Source organism: Equus asinus, chromosome 1 (genome assembly GCF_041296235.1).
Source record: "Equus asinus isolate D_3611 breed Donkey chromosome 1, EquAss-T2T_v2, whole genome shotgun sequence".
In the NCBI taxonomy this organism is placed as follows: Eukaryota; Metazoa; Chordata; class Mammalia; order Perissodactyla; family Equidae; genus Equus; species Equus asinus.
In genome coordinates, this window is record NC_091790.1 from 24,076,887 (window position 1) to 24,094,705 (window position 17,819).

At 44.3% G+C, this 17,819-nt stretch overlaps 1 protein-coding gene across 25 annotated transcripts in view; it reads right to left on the reverse strand.

Annotated features, from left to right (window-relative positions):
• The window catches only part of AFDN (afadin, adherens junction formation factor), a 141,360-nt gene that overhangs the window by 93,292 nt on the left and 30,249 nt on the right, over nucleotides 1-17,819 (reverse strand). For 13 of the 25 annotated variants that reach the window (XM_070516613.1, XM_044761302.2, XM_044761294.2 and 10 more), the window contains exons 2-5: nucleotides 12,021-12,216; nucleotides 7,951-8,066; nucleotides 6,076-6,239; nucleotides 3,442-3,602 (exon numbers count right to left, since the gene is read on the reverse strand). In XM_070516613.1, the coding sequence (XP_070372714.1) occupies nucleotides 3,442-3,602; nucleotides 6,076-6,239; nucleotides 7,951-8,066; nucleotides 12,021-12,195 (616 nt within the window). In that variant the 5' untranslated portion in view covers nucleotides 12,196-12,216. Of the gene's footprint in view, nucleotides 1-3,441; nucleotides 3,603-6,075; nucleotides 6,240-7,950; nucleotides 8,067-12,020; nucleotides 12,217-16,964; nucleotides 17,130-17,819 lie in introns of those variants that run through there. The other 12 variants (XM_044761303.2, XM_070516323.1, XM_070516243.1 and 9 more) reach the window with 4 other exon arrangements.

Genomic DNA, 17,819 nt, shown 5'->3' on the forward strand with positions numbered 1-17,819 from the left:
ATGTTCTGCTGTTTCTCCTCCTAACTCTTTGCAGGGTTTTTTTTTTCTGTTTTCTTTGCCAACTCCTCTTAACAATGGCCTTCCCTTAAATTTTTGTATTATCTGTAAACTTTCTACCCAAAACAATCTCATCCACGCCCATGATGTTGCCCCCAACCACAGATTACTCCCAAATCATCATCTCCCTGTGTCACTGCTGACCAGAACTCTAGTCACTGAAGTACCAGCCTAAGAGCTGCCCCACATCATGCCAGCACCTCTTATGACACACATAAACAACACCTATCCCTCCCCTCCCAAATGTTCCTTCGTGCCACAGTCCATCAATGCCTACCCAAGTAAAAGCAGGGTCATCCTGCACGCCTCCCTCCCAGTACAATCCAGGCTGTTACCTCTTACATATGTCCTCCATCCTCTCTCTGCAGCCCACTGTCAATGATCGAGTGCAGCGGCTCAGTCCTTACACGGGCGACACAATACTTTCACTGGGTGTGCCTCCTTCCGATCACCAACCCCTCAAACCCATCAGCTGCTCTGCTTCCACGGCAAACTCTTCATATCTGAAGCTTAGGCTAAGCTCCAGCTTAGGATTCTTCAGCAGCTTATTAACAGATTATATCAAAATTTCCCATCAAAGTACTCCCAATGGCAGAGGAAAATAAATATGGGTCCCTGGGGGCATAGCCTGAAGTGACAAGCAGAGTTTCCTGTTTTATCTTAACAATATCTATAAATGTTACATCCTAATCCACAATGAAAACTCATTTCTTATAAAAACATTTTAAGCTACTTATAAAAACTGATACTCCAAGCCAGCTATCTTTACCATGACTCACACACCCCTGAGCCCACACTTAAACATTCCTCAAGGAACCACTGAGGAAATTATGGTTGCAATAATGACGCCAAGCCCCTTCCCGTGGCATACAGAGTCCCCTCAGTTCTGGTACGTAGTAGGTTAGCATACGGAGGTGTGCCTGGGCATTCCTCTTGTCCTTTTTAAAATTTTTACTATCTTTCTTCTTCTTCTTCATTTTCATATTTTCTTTCCCTCCTCATTTTCTTTTTCTTTTCTTTTTTTTCTTGAGTGTACATATTTGTAAGTCATTTCAAATCCTTGATTAAACAAGACAGGAGATATATATATAAACAGATAATCATTTGGGTCTCAAAAGTACTCTATTAAATTATTCACGGAACTAATAAGCCTGTCACTCTCCTGGTCTTTTTGAATCAGCAACACTACAATTCTCCAGAAATATATAATTAGGACTCGGTTATAAGGGCACTAAGGCTCAAAAGATGCTAGGGTGGCAAACATGTTTCAGGGCCAGCTTCCATCACGGCCAGGGGCTGCTGGAGCACCACAGCGCAGCACAGAGCTCTGCAGACGCACAGGAATCTCAGCAACTTCTGGCATGGCGGCAGAACCAAGGGACCATGCGTTCCAGTACCAGGGTCCACAGACCACCTCACAAACGAAGACAAGAGGGGCCACTAACAGAGAGACTGCTCCCGTGAATCCGACGTAAGTATAAACAGCCGCCCCTGACAAATCTCACCTGCTGCCACACACGCATATCGGACTGTACTTATAAAAATGATCTGGATAGGGGCTAAAACCCTTTGACTCAGGCTCGGATTCAAGAGAAGAGGTCCAGAACCAAGCGATCCCTCCCAGGCCAAACCGTTACAGACGAGGCTTTAGAGAAACACTGCCAGTCCCAACGTTCAAAACCCTCAAACAAACAAGTAAGTGTACAGGATGCAAGGGGATGACGCCCAGCTCTTAAGCAACTGGATGTAACATTAGGAAAGAACTACACAGTTGATGACATTTTAGGACTGACATTTTCAGGAAAGGCTGGATCAATGATATACGCCTCTAATACAATGACTTTTTGAAACTCAAATAATTATGCTGTTATTTTTTAACAAGTAAAACTACTTTATAATTAACATGTAACTTTATAACAAGTATTATTTTCTTTGCTGAATACAATTATAGGTTAATTACAAATAAAAGTTTTATGCCACATAGCTAAAAATATACAAAAATAATTTATAGCTCAAATACTAAAGTCACATTATTTTTATTTTGATATTATTACTATATATTACAGGGAAAAGCAAATAAGTTATGGTTGTTAGGAGGGAAGAATTTTATTGTAAGAGAATAGATACCAGATTTTCTAAAATCAAAATAGTAAAAAAATATATATATTTCCTAGCACTGTCTGCTAAACAGGCTTAGAAGCAAAGACTAAGGAATAACAGGGAGCCCTGCTGGCACCCAGACGCCCATCCCTCCAGAAGATCAAGCCCCTCTCTCCGGCAAGAGAAAGAGCAGGAAGTGCACCTGCTCAGCCTAGCCATCCTGTCAACGGGGAAGCTGTCCCAGAACACTGGGGCCATGTCAGAGGCTCAGGCGCCAGCTGGAAGAGATGCCCACGGGCACAAAGTGACACTTCAAGGATCAGTAAGGACAACAACTACAACAGATGGAAAAACACTGAGAAGTTTTAAATCCATTAGTTCATTAAAAAATTTTACAAACCACTGCTCACCTGTGGATGACGAAGGTAAGTATTTCTGTCCCACCTCCTCCCTACAAAAAAACCCCTAAAGCTTTATCTGCATATCATCAAGGAAATCGAGAAAACAGGAGGCAGAAACAGTACATAGCACCACAGGATGTAGTCAGCAAAATCTACAAAACAAGAAACCTAGCTTTTTAAAACAAACCAACGAATAAGCAAACTGGGAGGTAAGATAAAAGAGAAGAAAGGGGATTTTAGAACGAAAGACATAAATGACACATTAACCAACTGCCCTACGTGGGTTTTACTAGGATCCTGACTCAACCAAAGCAGTTACCTGAGGCACCCAGGAAAATCTGACGATGACTGGATATTCGGGGATGTTAAAGAATCACCGTCAATTCTTTTTTATGTGACCACGGCACTGTGGTTTGTTTTGTTTCTGTTTTTAAGAATCCTTACCATTCAGGAAACTATATCAAAACATCTATAGATGAAATAACGAGAAATTGGGATTTGCTTCAAAATAATAGTTTGGGAATGGGAGCAACATATGTGAGAGCAGAGATGAAACATGAGTTGTTAATTACAAAGCTTGATAATAAGCACATGGGGAGGTCATTATATCTCTCTCTTCTTTTGTGTATATTTAAAATTTGCCAAAATTTAAAAAAGAAAGCCACATTGGGGAAAAATCTGTAAGTAAACATATCTCTATGTGAGTAGAATGCTCACAATTAAGGCAAACTGATTCTGTATCAGACACACAGTACACTCACTCCTAACAGGCGACATCACCCACTAACCTTACTGAAGCAAGGCCTCACGCGTATATAAGAAGTGTAACTAAATAACACCCTTTACAGCAAATATGACAGAGAAAAACAATTCAAAGTCGCACCCGAATCAGGTCGCCCATCTGAGCTCCGAAATTCCTGCATTCTCTTCTCCAGTTTTTGCTGCCTCCGCCGTTTCATAACCACCTCGGGATTGGAAATAGTCCGGGTGAAGCTGGTTTCAGGCATGTCTTTGTAAACCTCGGCAGCCAGTCGAGAATTCTCACTGCAAGAAAAAACGGCACCAACAAGACTTTAAAACTTTTGTATTAGAAACAGTTACAGTGTAATCATCCCCAAATCCAATGGCAGACGTCATCAGGCTCATGTGCCCCCCACACAGGTCTGCCGTGCTGTGCACAGAGAATAAAGCTCCTCTCAGTACAAACTAATACACTGAACCAGCAGGAATTGATAACCAAAATTTTATACTAAGTTTATATAACTTAACTATTGTGTACTCATTAATGAAACTAAAAGAGAAATGTATAAATTACACATTTCAGTAATTTTCACCAATTTTATCCTAAAACAGACCAAATGAGTAACACAACATTCCAACCACAAGAAATAAGGTATTAAATATACTTTAATTTAGTAAATGTCTGTCCAAATTAAGTAAATCTTGAAGAACTCCGTATGATTTTTTAAGATGATTAAACAACCACAAGAGTTACCAGTGTTCATGCTCTTGAAGCTAAACTTTCAAAAGGAAATTCTCCAACAGCCCCTACGACAAGAAGTCAGTTGTACAGAATAATGAGCTGAAAGTGAATATTAAGGTAAGACTGATATACTTGACTAAATTTTGACAAATATACTTTAAAAATGTCATTTCTAATCATAAAAATAATTTAATTAAAAACCAGTCAAGCTTTGAATCACAGTTGAACAACTTGACTCACTTTTTAAGTAGCTCATTTTCCTAACACAAATAATCTATCACCTCATAAACTATATTGATAAACAGAAGAAACTGTAACGCAAGTTTTAAACTCTCCTTTTCTTTGACACTTTCACATCTGGGCAATCTACGCACACGAGCTCCTTCTCTGCGTCACTGCACTAACCAGAAGCGTACGAGCTGACACTGTGCTCAGGAGCCCTCGTTCAGGACACAGGCGTCACCACCTAACAAGTTCTCAACCCACTCCGATGCAATCCAAAATGGGCTCAAATTCCACTCTCAAGTCAACATCACTCACTGACAAATGGTTAATACCCTCAATACAGAGAGAACACTTGGAATCTACCAAAAAATGGAAAAAAAATAGAAAAGGCCATTGCAACAGAAGAATATAAATGGTTAATGAACATGTAGAAAGACGTCTACCTTGCTAATGACAAAACAATTCAGTTAACTGAAGATACTCTGCACTGCAGAGACAGTAGACTGTCTGTAACACCCAAGAATTCTCAGGCTGGGAGGCAACGAGAGGGCTGGCGGGCTGTGCGAGACTTTCCTAGGGGCAGCCCGGCCATGGCAGCATCCCGAGGTGTCGCTGAGCCATTTTTCTAGCATAGCTGCTGAGGAAGTAATCAGATGAGTCCCCAAAGTTGTAGAACAGGGAGACTGACCAGAGTATTATTTACAATGCCAAAAGAACCTGTAAACTACCTACAAGCACATGAAAAGGGGCCGGCTACAAAAACTATGGAAAAACTGTGTGACAGAATACCGCACATTTAAATTACTTAATACATATTTTTTGTGAAAATTTATATATACTTGTGAATACATATATGTAACATATATATATTTTAGTGGAAAAATGTCATGTGAAAAGTACTAGTTTCAAAAGACTTTGATTATATTTCTATTTAAAAACTCTACCCAAACAAAGTGCACAGATTTCTGCAGTGAACACAAACTATGGTTCCCCTGGGGCTCACGTGGTGATAGGGGACCCCTTTCCCTTTCACAAATCCATACACTCTGACCTTCTAAACTGAGAGCAGATGACTTCAGCACAGAAAGGCAGCACGTGGAATACTACGCGGTCAACACCAAGGCGGGTAAGAGGCCTAGGAGCAGGCACGTGAAAACTGAACAAACTAAGCTGAAAACCGACGAGGCTGACCTTCAGAGCTGGAGACTCCAATGTAAGGCGGGAAAGCCGGCTGCTTCTAACGTCTGGTTTCTGTTCTAACCATTTCCCTTATTCCCTCAGCTCTGGGGTCAGAAGCCCAGAGAACTTTGGACAGGTAAGTACATGTACGACAGGGCTGGTGTCACAGAGCAAGGAACGGGAGGTGGTGGGACTGGCATGAACTAGAGGCTACATTTGAACCCTAAAAGGGAGGGCTGCCTTTCTCGCTGACCCTGCCAGCCTTGGATCAGGTGTTGAGCCTATCTGTGGAACATAAGAAACCACTGCTGCCTGAAGAACCAAAAGAACAGACAGCAAAGGCCAGGAGAAGATGAAGAGAACACCGACATCAACGGTGCACTCAGTGAAAACAACACTGTTCGGCAGTTGGCTTACTGAAGAGGAGCAAGCACAGGTACTGCCAACAAGAAGTCCTGCTCAGGGAGACTCCCCAGCCGCCCTCGACACAGGAGCGGGACTGCACCCCAACTAACTTCTTAGCTGACGTTCAGCCTTTGCCTAAGTCACCTAGTAATTTAACAGGGTCTGCGGCATTAACAACATTTGGCTTAAAGCACAGAAACAGGAATATTTCCAAAATTAACTTACATGTCATCCCCTTGGAAAGGTCTATCATCTTTATCAGACGCCTGTCTCATTGCTTCTTTTTCTCTCTTCTTTTTCTCCTTCTTCTCCTTCTTTGAGAGAGTTCTCTTGAAGTTCTGGATGACACCTTCTTTCTCCTGCTTCTCAGGTCCGTTACTTTGAGCCTTCTGATAAAAGCGACACTGTCACTACGCTGGCAACTAGGCAGAATCACAACAAGGTGCCTGCGGCCAAGCTGACCCCATCGCACAGGCCACAGGGAAACCGGGCAGCCAGGACAGGGAAGCCGGGTGAAGGAAGTGTTCTCACCTCCACCGCGCTGACAGTTACACGACCTGTTTATCAAACTGAATGAACTGCACATGCAAGATCTGAGCAGTTCACTGCATGTAAACTTTACCTCAACCCAAAACTGCAGGCAAGCAAACAAAACACCAAACTCAGTAAGAAAACTGCAGGGGGAATCAGGAAATCTAATTTTCGATAAGTAATCCAAGTAATTTACATAATTTGAATAAAAGGAATCTAATAAAAATATGGAAATAACTAAGAATTTCAATCATTATCTACTTTACAGATGTTTTCTTGACTTTAAAAGAAATGTTAAGAGTAGCCATAATAAATTAGCTTTTATGAAGCAAAGTTATAAGCACTGCGTTTGTGCAAAAACCTCCGATTTCTCTTCCAGATCTTGCTTAATATGTTTGCTTGCTTATTCTTAATTTATAACATAGCCTGCTAGCAGATGACACAGAGACAAATTACTTTTAATATAACTTAATAGGCTGACTGATAAAGAATCAAGAAAAATAAGAAATAATGATTATTTTACTGGGAAGGAAAACCACCTTCTGCTTTACAAGTCAGCATCTCCACTTGCGTACTAGCTGCCTCAGCTCCCTCCTGAGCCTGAGAAGAGTGCTAACGTGCGTCCCCGAGAAGCTGTGGCCCACAGAAAAGCACAGCAGCCGAAATCGTGGTACAGAAATAAAACATGAACAGTAGGGAAAACCCCAAAAAACAGCTATCCACTCTTACTCTATATTTGCTGCAAACGCAACAGCTCACTAGAGAGCAGTGAGGGGCCAGGAACACACTCTGTGCGTCCCAGACTCAGCAACACGGGGCACGGACATCACACACACAAAACGAACATCTCTCTGCTGCCACAGACAACAATGGCACTCTTTTCCCAATGTGTGGGGGGAAAAATTAAATAGAAGATTTTTCTCAAAATATTCTTAACCTTTGTATTTGCTATCATTGTCAATACTGAAATCCAGCATCACATGTCATTTGATTTAACACAGAGTAATGGCTATTTTCAAGTTATACCAATCTCTCATCAATTCCACATAGGAACAGCGGCACAGAATTCCAGGCACCCTACACTGGGAATGTCTGAGAATTGCCCTACTTCGTCATCCAAGGAAACCCAGGCAGTTTCCTCATCTCTAACCTTGCACGTATAATACAAAAAAGGTCTGAAATGGGCCTTATTAAGTTGTATCTGAAAGTTCACACATAAATAGTAAAGTTTTACTTTTCCCTTCTGATTCTTATTAAAACATACTTTGACTTTATAACTTGGAAAAACAAAGTGGAGCTGATTACTTGCTCATCAAATCTCTTAACAACAAAAGCTTACGTGACTCTTCTTTGAAAAGACCAGGAGCAGTATTTGGGGTTATTCAGTGAAACAGAGGATGAAGCAGGGAGAAGCTGGGCCGCTTTTAAACTAGCTTATGGGAGGACGAGGATAAAACAAGAGTTTAGGAAGAGGAGTGAAAAAGAGAGTGAGCACCTCCAGCCCACCGCCAGCCTCCCGCGGACCAGTGAGACGGGCCGGAGCAACATCCGTGCAGACGGGGTTCCTACCTTAGGAGGAAAGGCGTCGTTCTCATTCTTAAGGACAAATCGGCCCTCTCGATCATCTTTATTCCAATTCAACTGTACAACTAGGGGTTTCTCATCTACATCCAATCTTCTTTCTTCTTCAAAACATAAAACAAAAACAAACAGCACGGTTATTTAATGGCACTAAGCTAACAGAGCATTCTGCTGGACATTTAATTTTACAGACATAGAATACCTTAGTACCTCAAGCAGTAACTGAGAAACCGACACGTAATTCAAGCTGTTAAGCGACAGTTTGAACAATTAATTCAGTATTTTGTTGCTTCTGTATGTACACTACCCTGTATTCAGTGCCAAATACTGACCAGGGACAATTTCCTCCTAACATTTAGAATCTAATCAGGAAAATAACAGAAATACCCATGAACTAGGAAAAAAAATATACAGGCTTTGCTATAAGCCTACATCTGTAAATCAAATTCTCTTATATGCAACTGGAAACAAGGGAATAAAGTTACTGTGACACCCAAGTTCCCAGGACGCCCAGCAGACTCTGCTTCTTACTGACGCCACACGCTGTGGAGAGAGGGCAAGGAGCCACCACCATGAGGCTCGGGAGCGAGGGCTGTCCTCTGTCTCTGGGCATCTGCTCTCTGTCTTCAGAACTCCCCCTCCTCAGCCGCACACCCCCTGCCCAGCAGAGCCCCGTCTGCTTTCCTTTGTACCATCAACTGCTCAGCTGAGCGTCTGCCTTCCTTACTTATCAGAAACCTACCGAGCCGCTGGCACACTGACCAGAGCGACTCCTGAGAGCCCCACGGCCCGACCCCCTACTAGAAGCCGACAGGTGGCAGAGGTTAGCCAGGCAACTGTACACAGGATGAGCCAAAACGAGGGTAGCTAAGACAGGCGGCAGCTGAAGAATTACCGTGGTAAAGGACCCAAGAACTAAGAGGACGAATTTAAAGACAAATCGACTTACAGAGGCTTATAATAAAACCAGATGAACAATGATATTATCAGAATATAAGAATAACAACTTCCTAATTATTATTTTATCAACTGAAAATATGAGAAATGAAAATCAGAGTAATAAATTAGAGATTGGATCAAGAAGTCTGAAATTCCTGCTACAAACCAAAATTACTAAATTGCTCATGTTGCAAAATTTGTACTAGAGCAAAATCCTTCATAGTGTATTTTTTTAGAGAACTAATATTAAAAACAAGTCTAAATCATAAAAGTAACACAAAACCAAGGGTGGGCTGTCCTAAAGGATGTGTGCCCACCTACAGAATGTAAATATAGTCAGGGTCCCACCACAAGGTCACACTTTAAGATCTCTTCTGCCTCAGTGGTTCTCACGCTTTTTTTTTAAATAGCAGAATGCTTTTTATTTTTCCAATTGCTTTCACACAAGGAATGCTAATGTACAAAAAGGGTAAGAGTGGAGTTTCCCTGGAGCGGGAAGCACGGGGTGGGGTCCGGAACGCAGCCCACGAGAGCTGCCTGGCTCACAAATACGGGCGGGGTGCCCACAGTGCTCCCTGTGGAGCATATTAAATTTTCAGAGGAACAAGTTGCACCTGCCAGATGCGGCCGGACTCACTACCTCCAGGCCGCCTGGAGTCGGCACAAGACCGTGCATCATCCCTGTGTCAGCGTCAAGCTGGGTTTTCCTCGGTGCCGTAGAAGACCACAGGCACTGCCCCAAAACCAGTGTGGACAGGAGATGAGGACGCTGCCTCCAATCCGGGAGCTGGGCAGGGCCCAGGAGGCACACCCGCCCCCACAGGGAGTAATTATGAGTAAGAACGCAAGGGAAATTTTAGTTTTCCTTTCATTTTATCACACTATTTTTCCAAACATCCAACAAGTTGTTAGAACATAAATACTAACTTTTCTGAATCTAACTACTCAATAAAATGAACTGTTAGGTATCTCCTTTGGCCTGGGGGTGCCAGTGGCAGAGTGCTTGGGTTTGCGTGCTCCGCTTCGGCAGCCCAGGGTTTGCAGACCTACACGTCGCTCATCAAGCCACAGTGTGGCGGCATCCCACATACAAAACAGAGGAAGACTGGCACAGATGTCAGCTCAGGGCCAATCTTCCTCACCAAAAATCAATCAATCACTGACACACTACGGGTTCTGTGACCTGGAAAAGACTGAGACCCTGCACAGTAGGGCTGTCCTCACCGTGGAGGCACAGGTGGAAGCACTGCTCTGAGCATGAAGCTGTGGAAGGTACAGCCAGACTGCCCACAGTGCTCCCCTCAGGAGGGAGGGCAGAGACCATTCCCGCCTCCCTCACACGCTCTTCTTGTGTTTCTGTCCCCTCACCAGGAATATATTTTACTTTTTAGTTAAAAACAAATCTAGTAGCAAAAATTTCAAGGAAAAAGGTTCCTTTAAAACATCAAAGTCACTCCATTTTTAGATTTCAGATTTCAATATTACAGGTTTTCCAAAGATTTCACTTGGTGGTATTCAAATGACCAAAAAGTACAGAGACACGAGTCAGCTCTGATGGCCTAGCGGTTAAAGTTTGGCACTCCCACGGCTTCAGCAGCCCGGGTTCGTTTCCTGGTCTGTCAGCAGCCACACTGTGGCCGCAGCTCACACAGGAGAACTAGAAGGACTTACAACTACAATATACAACCACGCACTGGGGCTTTGGGGAGGAAAAAATAAAGAAGACTGGTGACAGACACTGGCTCAGGACAAATCTTCCCCTGCAAAAAAAGAGTGCAGACAGAAAGAAGGATGGAAGTGAGAGAGATTTTCTTCCTCTTTGTAACCTATTTACGATTTTAAGGTAAGGAAAAAAATTCAACCTCAGAAAAATGATTCAAAATGGAGGCTGTCTTCTCTTGTCAAATTCAGTTTCAGTATTTTTATGTAGGTGACGCCTCATAATCTTAAAAGGGTAATAAGCAAATATAGCCTACCTTATATGTCACTGGGGAAAAAAGTGTTTGGTCACACCTGAATTACACACACTACAAAAACTTTAATCCAATTTCAAATGTAGAAAGAAAGAAAGCTGCGATTTTTATTTTATTTTTTTTGCTGAGGAAGATTAGCCGTGAGCTAACATCTGTGCCAGTCTTCCTTTATTTTATATGTGAGGTGCTGCCACAGCATGACTGACGAGTGGTGTAGGTCTACACCTGGGATCAAAACCTGCAAACCCAGGCTGCTGAGCGGAGTGTGCCGAGCTTAACCACTAGGCCACAGGGCCGGCCCCTAAAAGCTGTATTTCTGAAGAAAAATAAACTACGTTCAAAAAGGATTTGCGGATGGAATTAGCAGGTATTCCACGGGGTCTGTGTGATACATAATCCTTTATTTGCTGCAGTAATTGGCATTTATATTTTTTTTCACAGATGACTCAACATTTCCAAAGCACTCATAAAAAATTTTACAAATTTCTACATTTCTCATCAGCCTAATTTTAAATTGCTATTTGATATAGATGTATGAAATTTCCTGAAACTTCTAATATTAAAACAAGAAGAAATTACTAACTACATAAGAGTTTCCTCAAGATACCATGATTATTCCCAAAGAATGAAAATACAGTTTCACATTACAAAAATATTAAAGTAAGACTGATGATTCATACCCATAATATTTAACTGTGTTACAAGTAATTGTAGTATTATCATCTACACATAAGAGTTATACGAAATATTTCTCCAAAAGCAAGTAGCACATCATCAGTGTATGTGACATCCAGCTCCGTCGGATAATTTTAATTATGAAACGTCATGCTTTGGAGAAATAATCATACGTAAAATTAATGTATTTCATTCCAACTTCCAACAAATGCATGTGCTAGGAACTTACAAGAACATTTCCCAGACACACAAAACTCTGCCAACCTGTCATGTGCTTCCCCTGCCCCTGCAGACAAAGAAAGAGGAAACCAGTAGTAAAGCAGGGCCGTCTGTGACTGTGACAGAAACGCCCCCGGGCCAAGCGGCTGTTGGGAAGCTGCCCATGCACGAGATGAGGACGCCCCAGCAGCCCTGGCTGCCCACACTGACCGAGATGAGGACGCCCCAGCAGCCCCGGCTGCCCACACTGACCTCCGCTGACATGCACCTCATAGAGCGAGTACTTGGGAGAAGACAGCATTCGCATGTCAGGCCGGAACTTCTCTGCGAGCGTCTCGATGACGTCTTGAGTGGTGGCCGTACTAGAGACCCGGATACACTTTGTCGCAAAGTTTCCAGCAGCTTTATCTTGAAAATAAAATCTCATCACTCCATGGAACTCCAAATCCTGAAAGAAACCAAAATGATACAGCTTTAGAAAAACAACATTCTAAAAAGATTCACTTTCTATAACAATAATAAATGAAAAAGTGTACTCACCACTTATTAAAAATGTTTCATTACCATAAACATCTGAGACAGAAACCAAGAGATGAGAGTTTAGACTTCCAATTTAATCAGGAGGCTCAGGACAAGTTATTTACAACTGCTCTGCCCGACCCGTCTCAGGCACGAGGCGCGGGCTGCAGAGCAGCTGACGTTAACAACAACCAGCACTTACTGAGTCTTCAGCAAGCGCCAGCCACTCCTTGACATGCACCATTTTATCATGTCTTTCTGACAACCCATCAAGTAGATACTATCATTGAACCTTATTTTCAAGACTTGGTCACTAAAACTCACAAAGTTTGAGTATTCTGCTCAAGCAGCTCTGCAGCAAATGCAGAGTCAAAACCCAGATGCATGACCTTGCAAGCCTGTGCCTCTGTCCCTGTCCGGCCCTGAGGCTACAGAGACTGCGCGACACTGCACGAGAAGCCCGAGGGAAACGCCAGCCCCAGCCTACTACGAGCGTGATGAATCTAACACTTCAGAATACAACTCTAACTCATTTTCAAAAGGAACTACCTGCCCAAAATCAATGAACCCAATTTAGATTTTTCTCAAAACCTTACTTCTGAGAAAAGTACAGTGGAATTCCAACCAAAGGAATACCACTATAAGACAGGCTGAAGCCCATGCAACTGTGGGATGCTCTTTCCCATTATTTCCTTTTTTTCCTTTTAATCAATTAAAATACCGTTTAAAACTTATGTGAGTGTTCAGGCCCTCTGCTATAAGCACAGACCCAGTGGCTCACACCCCACAGTTTGGGAACCACTGTACCTGGGAGAACGTTGTTTGTTTGCTGGGTACACTTTACCTGGGGACGTCAGGGGGTGAGGTCCAGAGTTTCTATATACCCCGTAATTTCCTTGAACACAGAAACAAGCACAGCTCTCCACAAAATTCCGAGGCCCCTTTCTAATGGCCAGGTCACCCTCTGCACCAGCAGCACTGGTAAAGATCCAGTTCCCCACCTGCAGTCCCCCTCGATTCTTCCCTCTCTCATCCTCCCACCTGAAGGCTGCGGAAGACAGGAGTGGTGCCATCTTCCAAACAGACCCAGAGCCCACCCAGAATCTTGAGGACCAAGCCCACCAGGCTGCCCCTCAGTGTCTGTGGCGGCTTTCTGTCCTCTCTGATGCGGGTCTCCACCGTGCCGCCCAGAGCCCTTGGCAGTGCGGCCTTCTCCACGCTCCCCCATGCACCAGCCTAGTCCTCACTGATAACTGCGGCCTAACAAGTGTGTATTTGGAAAAAAGTAGGGAAAATGGGATATTAGAATGGAGCCAACTGTATACACCATATGGAAATTAAGCCAGAACATGAGACAAGGCGGCACAGGTCCAGCCCCGAAGCGTCCCATGTTTGCCCAGACTCCAGCTGACCACATGGAAGGCCCTCCCGGCTCCCACCGCCCAAGGAAGGACAGGATGAGGGAGCGGGTGTGACAGACAGACACCACCGAACACAGTCTGGGCGAAGTGAGGCCACGGTTACGGCACTGAGAGCTGAGAAGGGTTAGGGGTTAGCAAAGGGGAGCTGTGTTAGGAGGGGTCCTGCTCGGTCCCAAAATTCTATGAACTGCCTCTTCATCTGGCCCGGGTCAAGCAGCAGAAACAGTTAAACTGATACCCTTTCTAAATGCCTCCAGCTCCACGTTAGTCCGGCAACGCCGAAACCGTTAGGAGTAACGATGCACGTGAGAGATGCTCCTGCACACAACCCATGCGAGTCCTAGTTAATACCAGGAACAGCGAGCGTGCACTAAGTGCCCTCTGCAATCATTCTGGCACCTCCACTTCAGGCTTACCCTCCCCATCCACCTCCTCCACACCTCCTAAGACAGCGCTTTAGAAAACAAAAATCACTGTCTAACTTAGGTATGTCAACGTAAGATTTTATTATGGGAGTCATGCTTTTATCCCAGGATTCTGGTACTTTCACCACGACCACCATGAAGTCATCTCCACATCACACCTAACAGTCTCAAATATTAATCGGCAAAACTACCCTGGCTCTGCCAAAGGCTCCCCCTTATGGAACAAGTTAACCCAAATGGCGAGCTCACCTGCACAGTGCTCAATCGTTTTGCTAACAGAGTAGTTTTCCATCATTTGTGATGAGAATAAAACAGCTAGATGCACCTACGGATCCCAAAGAAGGAAAGTATCCGTTTCTCTGAGAACTGTCGACAAATCCTTAAACTAGCAGCTAGTAAAGAAAGGAACACAGCATCAGTGGCCGGGAGGGCAGGCCCCACTGGGCAAGAACACGCAGGGCGGAACAAGGCTGAAGTGACGAAGGCAGGCAGAGGAAGGACAAGACGGCACCCAGGAAACTGCAAATCTGAAACCTCCATTATTAACGTGGTTCAGCCGCTGGTCTTGCAGAAAACGCTGAGATAAATTGAAAAGAAAAAGTCCACCCAAGGGTGGAGCTTGGGCATCTCCAGCAAGCACAGCCTCCCGTCTACAGAGAAGTAACAGGACTGCTGGTGAGGTTTTTACAGACACAGTTCTCCAAGTTCTATCAAGCCTAAATAAGGAAGCCTAGAAAAACTGCCTTTGATTTGACTTCATCTGCACTAAATGAGTGTTAACAAATAACTATTAATTCAGTTTGCTTGGTTACTTTAACATCACAGAGGAATACCTAAGGAGGGTTGTCACTAGAATTCTCCCTTAATAAATTAATAGATTAGCATCCTGTTCAATTCTCCAGCCGACCACAAGTTTGGCTGGTATGAATAAGTCCACGGAAATTTATCAAACCTGAGAAGACTGATAAAATCACATTCCTAAACCTAAAATGGGGGTGCGTAGTGACCAACCTGACAAACCATCATTAGAACAACTTAGACTTACGGCTACCCCGGGCCAGAGACTGAGAGCTCAGTATTTGCTTCCCCAAACTAAGAGTGAGGTACCATCATCCTCCCCACTCCACTGTGCGGTGCAGGTGCCCAAAGAGGTCATGAAGTGCGTCAGCGACAGCCACACAGCACGGCAGGAGCAGGCTCCAGAAACACGCTGCTACCCCGCCACACGCTGCTGCCCCTCCTCCAGGCACGGCGTCACGGAAAGGGAGTCTGACACTGGTTCTCTTCTTTACAACAGGTACAAGAAGAGTGCCAGGAGAAACAAATGGATGGACAAACAAGAAGAAGTCAGCTCAGAGGGGTCAGTGATGTGCCACATGGCATTCAGACACAGGTGTTCTCAAGGCCCCAGTGCCTGCAAGGCAAGGCTGACCTCGGCTGGGCACCGATCAGTGTCATCGCCGATCTGTCCCCGAGCGACGGGAAAGCCTGGGCACCGATCAGTGTCATCGCCGATCTGTCCCCGAGCGACGGGAAAGCCTGGGCACTGATCAGTGGCATCGCCGATCGGTCCCCGAGCGACGGGAAAGCCTGGGCGGGCGCAGCGGGACAGAAAGAGACCCGCCTTTCAACCTGACAGCTGCACCTGTGAGTGAGCTATTTCACATCTAGGTGAGCTCCAATGTCCTCAATCGTAAAAGGCGACGACAGGCATGCTGAGGAGTAAACAAACCACGGAAAGCAGCTCCCAGCGCCCGGCACACGCAGGTGACCCACAGTCCGAGTCCTTTCAGTCCCTCCCACAGGCTGTGGCTCTTCTGAGATGTGGCTCTTCACCACTATTCTAGGTCCTCTCTCCTTCTCTGATATAAAGCTTCACGCATAAAAATTAAAACAAATCTGAGCCCAAACTTCCAACAACAGTATCTGACTCTTGCAGTTGCAACTGTCTGTTCTCAACTGATAAGAACTCTAGAAAACAAAACCGCACTTGTAATAAACAGGCAGGAAGTCTCGACGACAGGGACAAGATTCCGATAACGCTGCAGCCAATACAGTTCGGATCTTACAGAGACAAACGTTTCCTTAAAGAAGGAGTCCTCCCTCCTTAGTGCTGGCTGACACAACCGCACCCTATTTACAATAAGCACACTGCCGCGGGTCCTCCGGTGTGCGCAAAGTGCCTGCTTGCTCCACTGTATTTTCAGAACAAATCTGTCTGGAGCAGGGGGGACGGCAACTGCTCAAACCACGTTGCTCAGCACAGCCCCGCCCAAGGTGTCGACGGCAATGACTCAACCAAGGCGAGGGAAGGGGCAATCCAAGAATCACTGTTTCCTTTCCTTAACGGTCATTTTTCCTGACAGGAAAACAAGTTTCTCTTTTTCCTCAAGGTATATGCTTACCCTGACATAAACTCTTCCCTCAGAAACATGATCACTAATGATGAGGGTGGGGGTTAGGAGTTAAGGGTTAGGGGTTAGGGGTTAGAACAGAAATGGAACACTACTTGGGGCCAATTTAATGACAGCTCTGGAACAAAATTATTTTAATGTTTATCAGAAAGAATAGACGAAAAAGAAAAAAAAACACAGAAGGCTATATTATGAAATTGCTAGAAAACCAATGCAAGGAACAAAGCATTAAAGATGGAGGTTTTCTATTAAATATTGTAACAATATCTCACTAATTAACGAAACTGATAAACAATTGGCCTTCTTATCCAAACCAGCAAAAACTCCTCAGGGCAACCCCAATCTCCCTTTGCCCCAGCTAATCAGAACCACTTGTGCTAAAACGTAAACAGGCCAACCACGCTCTGCTCCACTCACCATTCTTCTGGCGTCTTCAGCATTTTCTTGAAATCCATTTCCTAGCCTGGAGCAAAGCAAGGCTAACTTCAAACAGGTAATCCCCACGCCAGCTCCCCACGGAGGAAACAGCAGCAGACAGAACAACCACGTGGTCGCACACACACAATTTACTCCTGATGCTGGGGCCTCTAAAATAGGCAAAAATGTTAAGAAAAAATACAGCTGTGCCTTCAAAAAACACACAAAATACACTACTAGCACACAAAACAATCAACTGGACAAGAGCCCTTTACTTGACTCACTTTGTTAAAACAGTAGTAACATCTGCCCGTTAACAGTTCAGGTAGAGGATAGAGGAAATGCTGGAAGACAGGTCTCTGGAATCTTACTTGCATAAACATTATTTTTTAAATGCTAGTACTTCAAGAATATTCTTTAAAATTATATGCATTGCATTATGTAAAACTTTTAAAAGACTACTAATACTCCTGAAAGCTTAAAAGAAGGAACTGCAAAACATCTTCACCAGGCTGGCGCTCACTCTTCCCACGGCGTTCAGCCCACCCCTCCTGCCCTCCCCATTCCTAGGGCTGGGAGCTCCTACAAACCCCATGCTTTCTAATGACATCACCATACAATCGTCTGACTTCTCAAACCTCAAGAGTTTTCTGTAAAAGTTGAGTACATGGATCTGCTGTATAATAACCACAGTGGAGAGATGAAGAGTGTCACCTCTTAACGGAGGCGGCAGTGACCCCAGCTCTCCCGTGACTCAGCTTAGCTGTTCTGAGCCTGCTCCCTCTGCAGGTAGGGACAGGACTGGCGCAGACTTGCTCAGGGCACTGTTCTCTGCGGTGGGACCTCAAAGGGCAC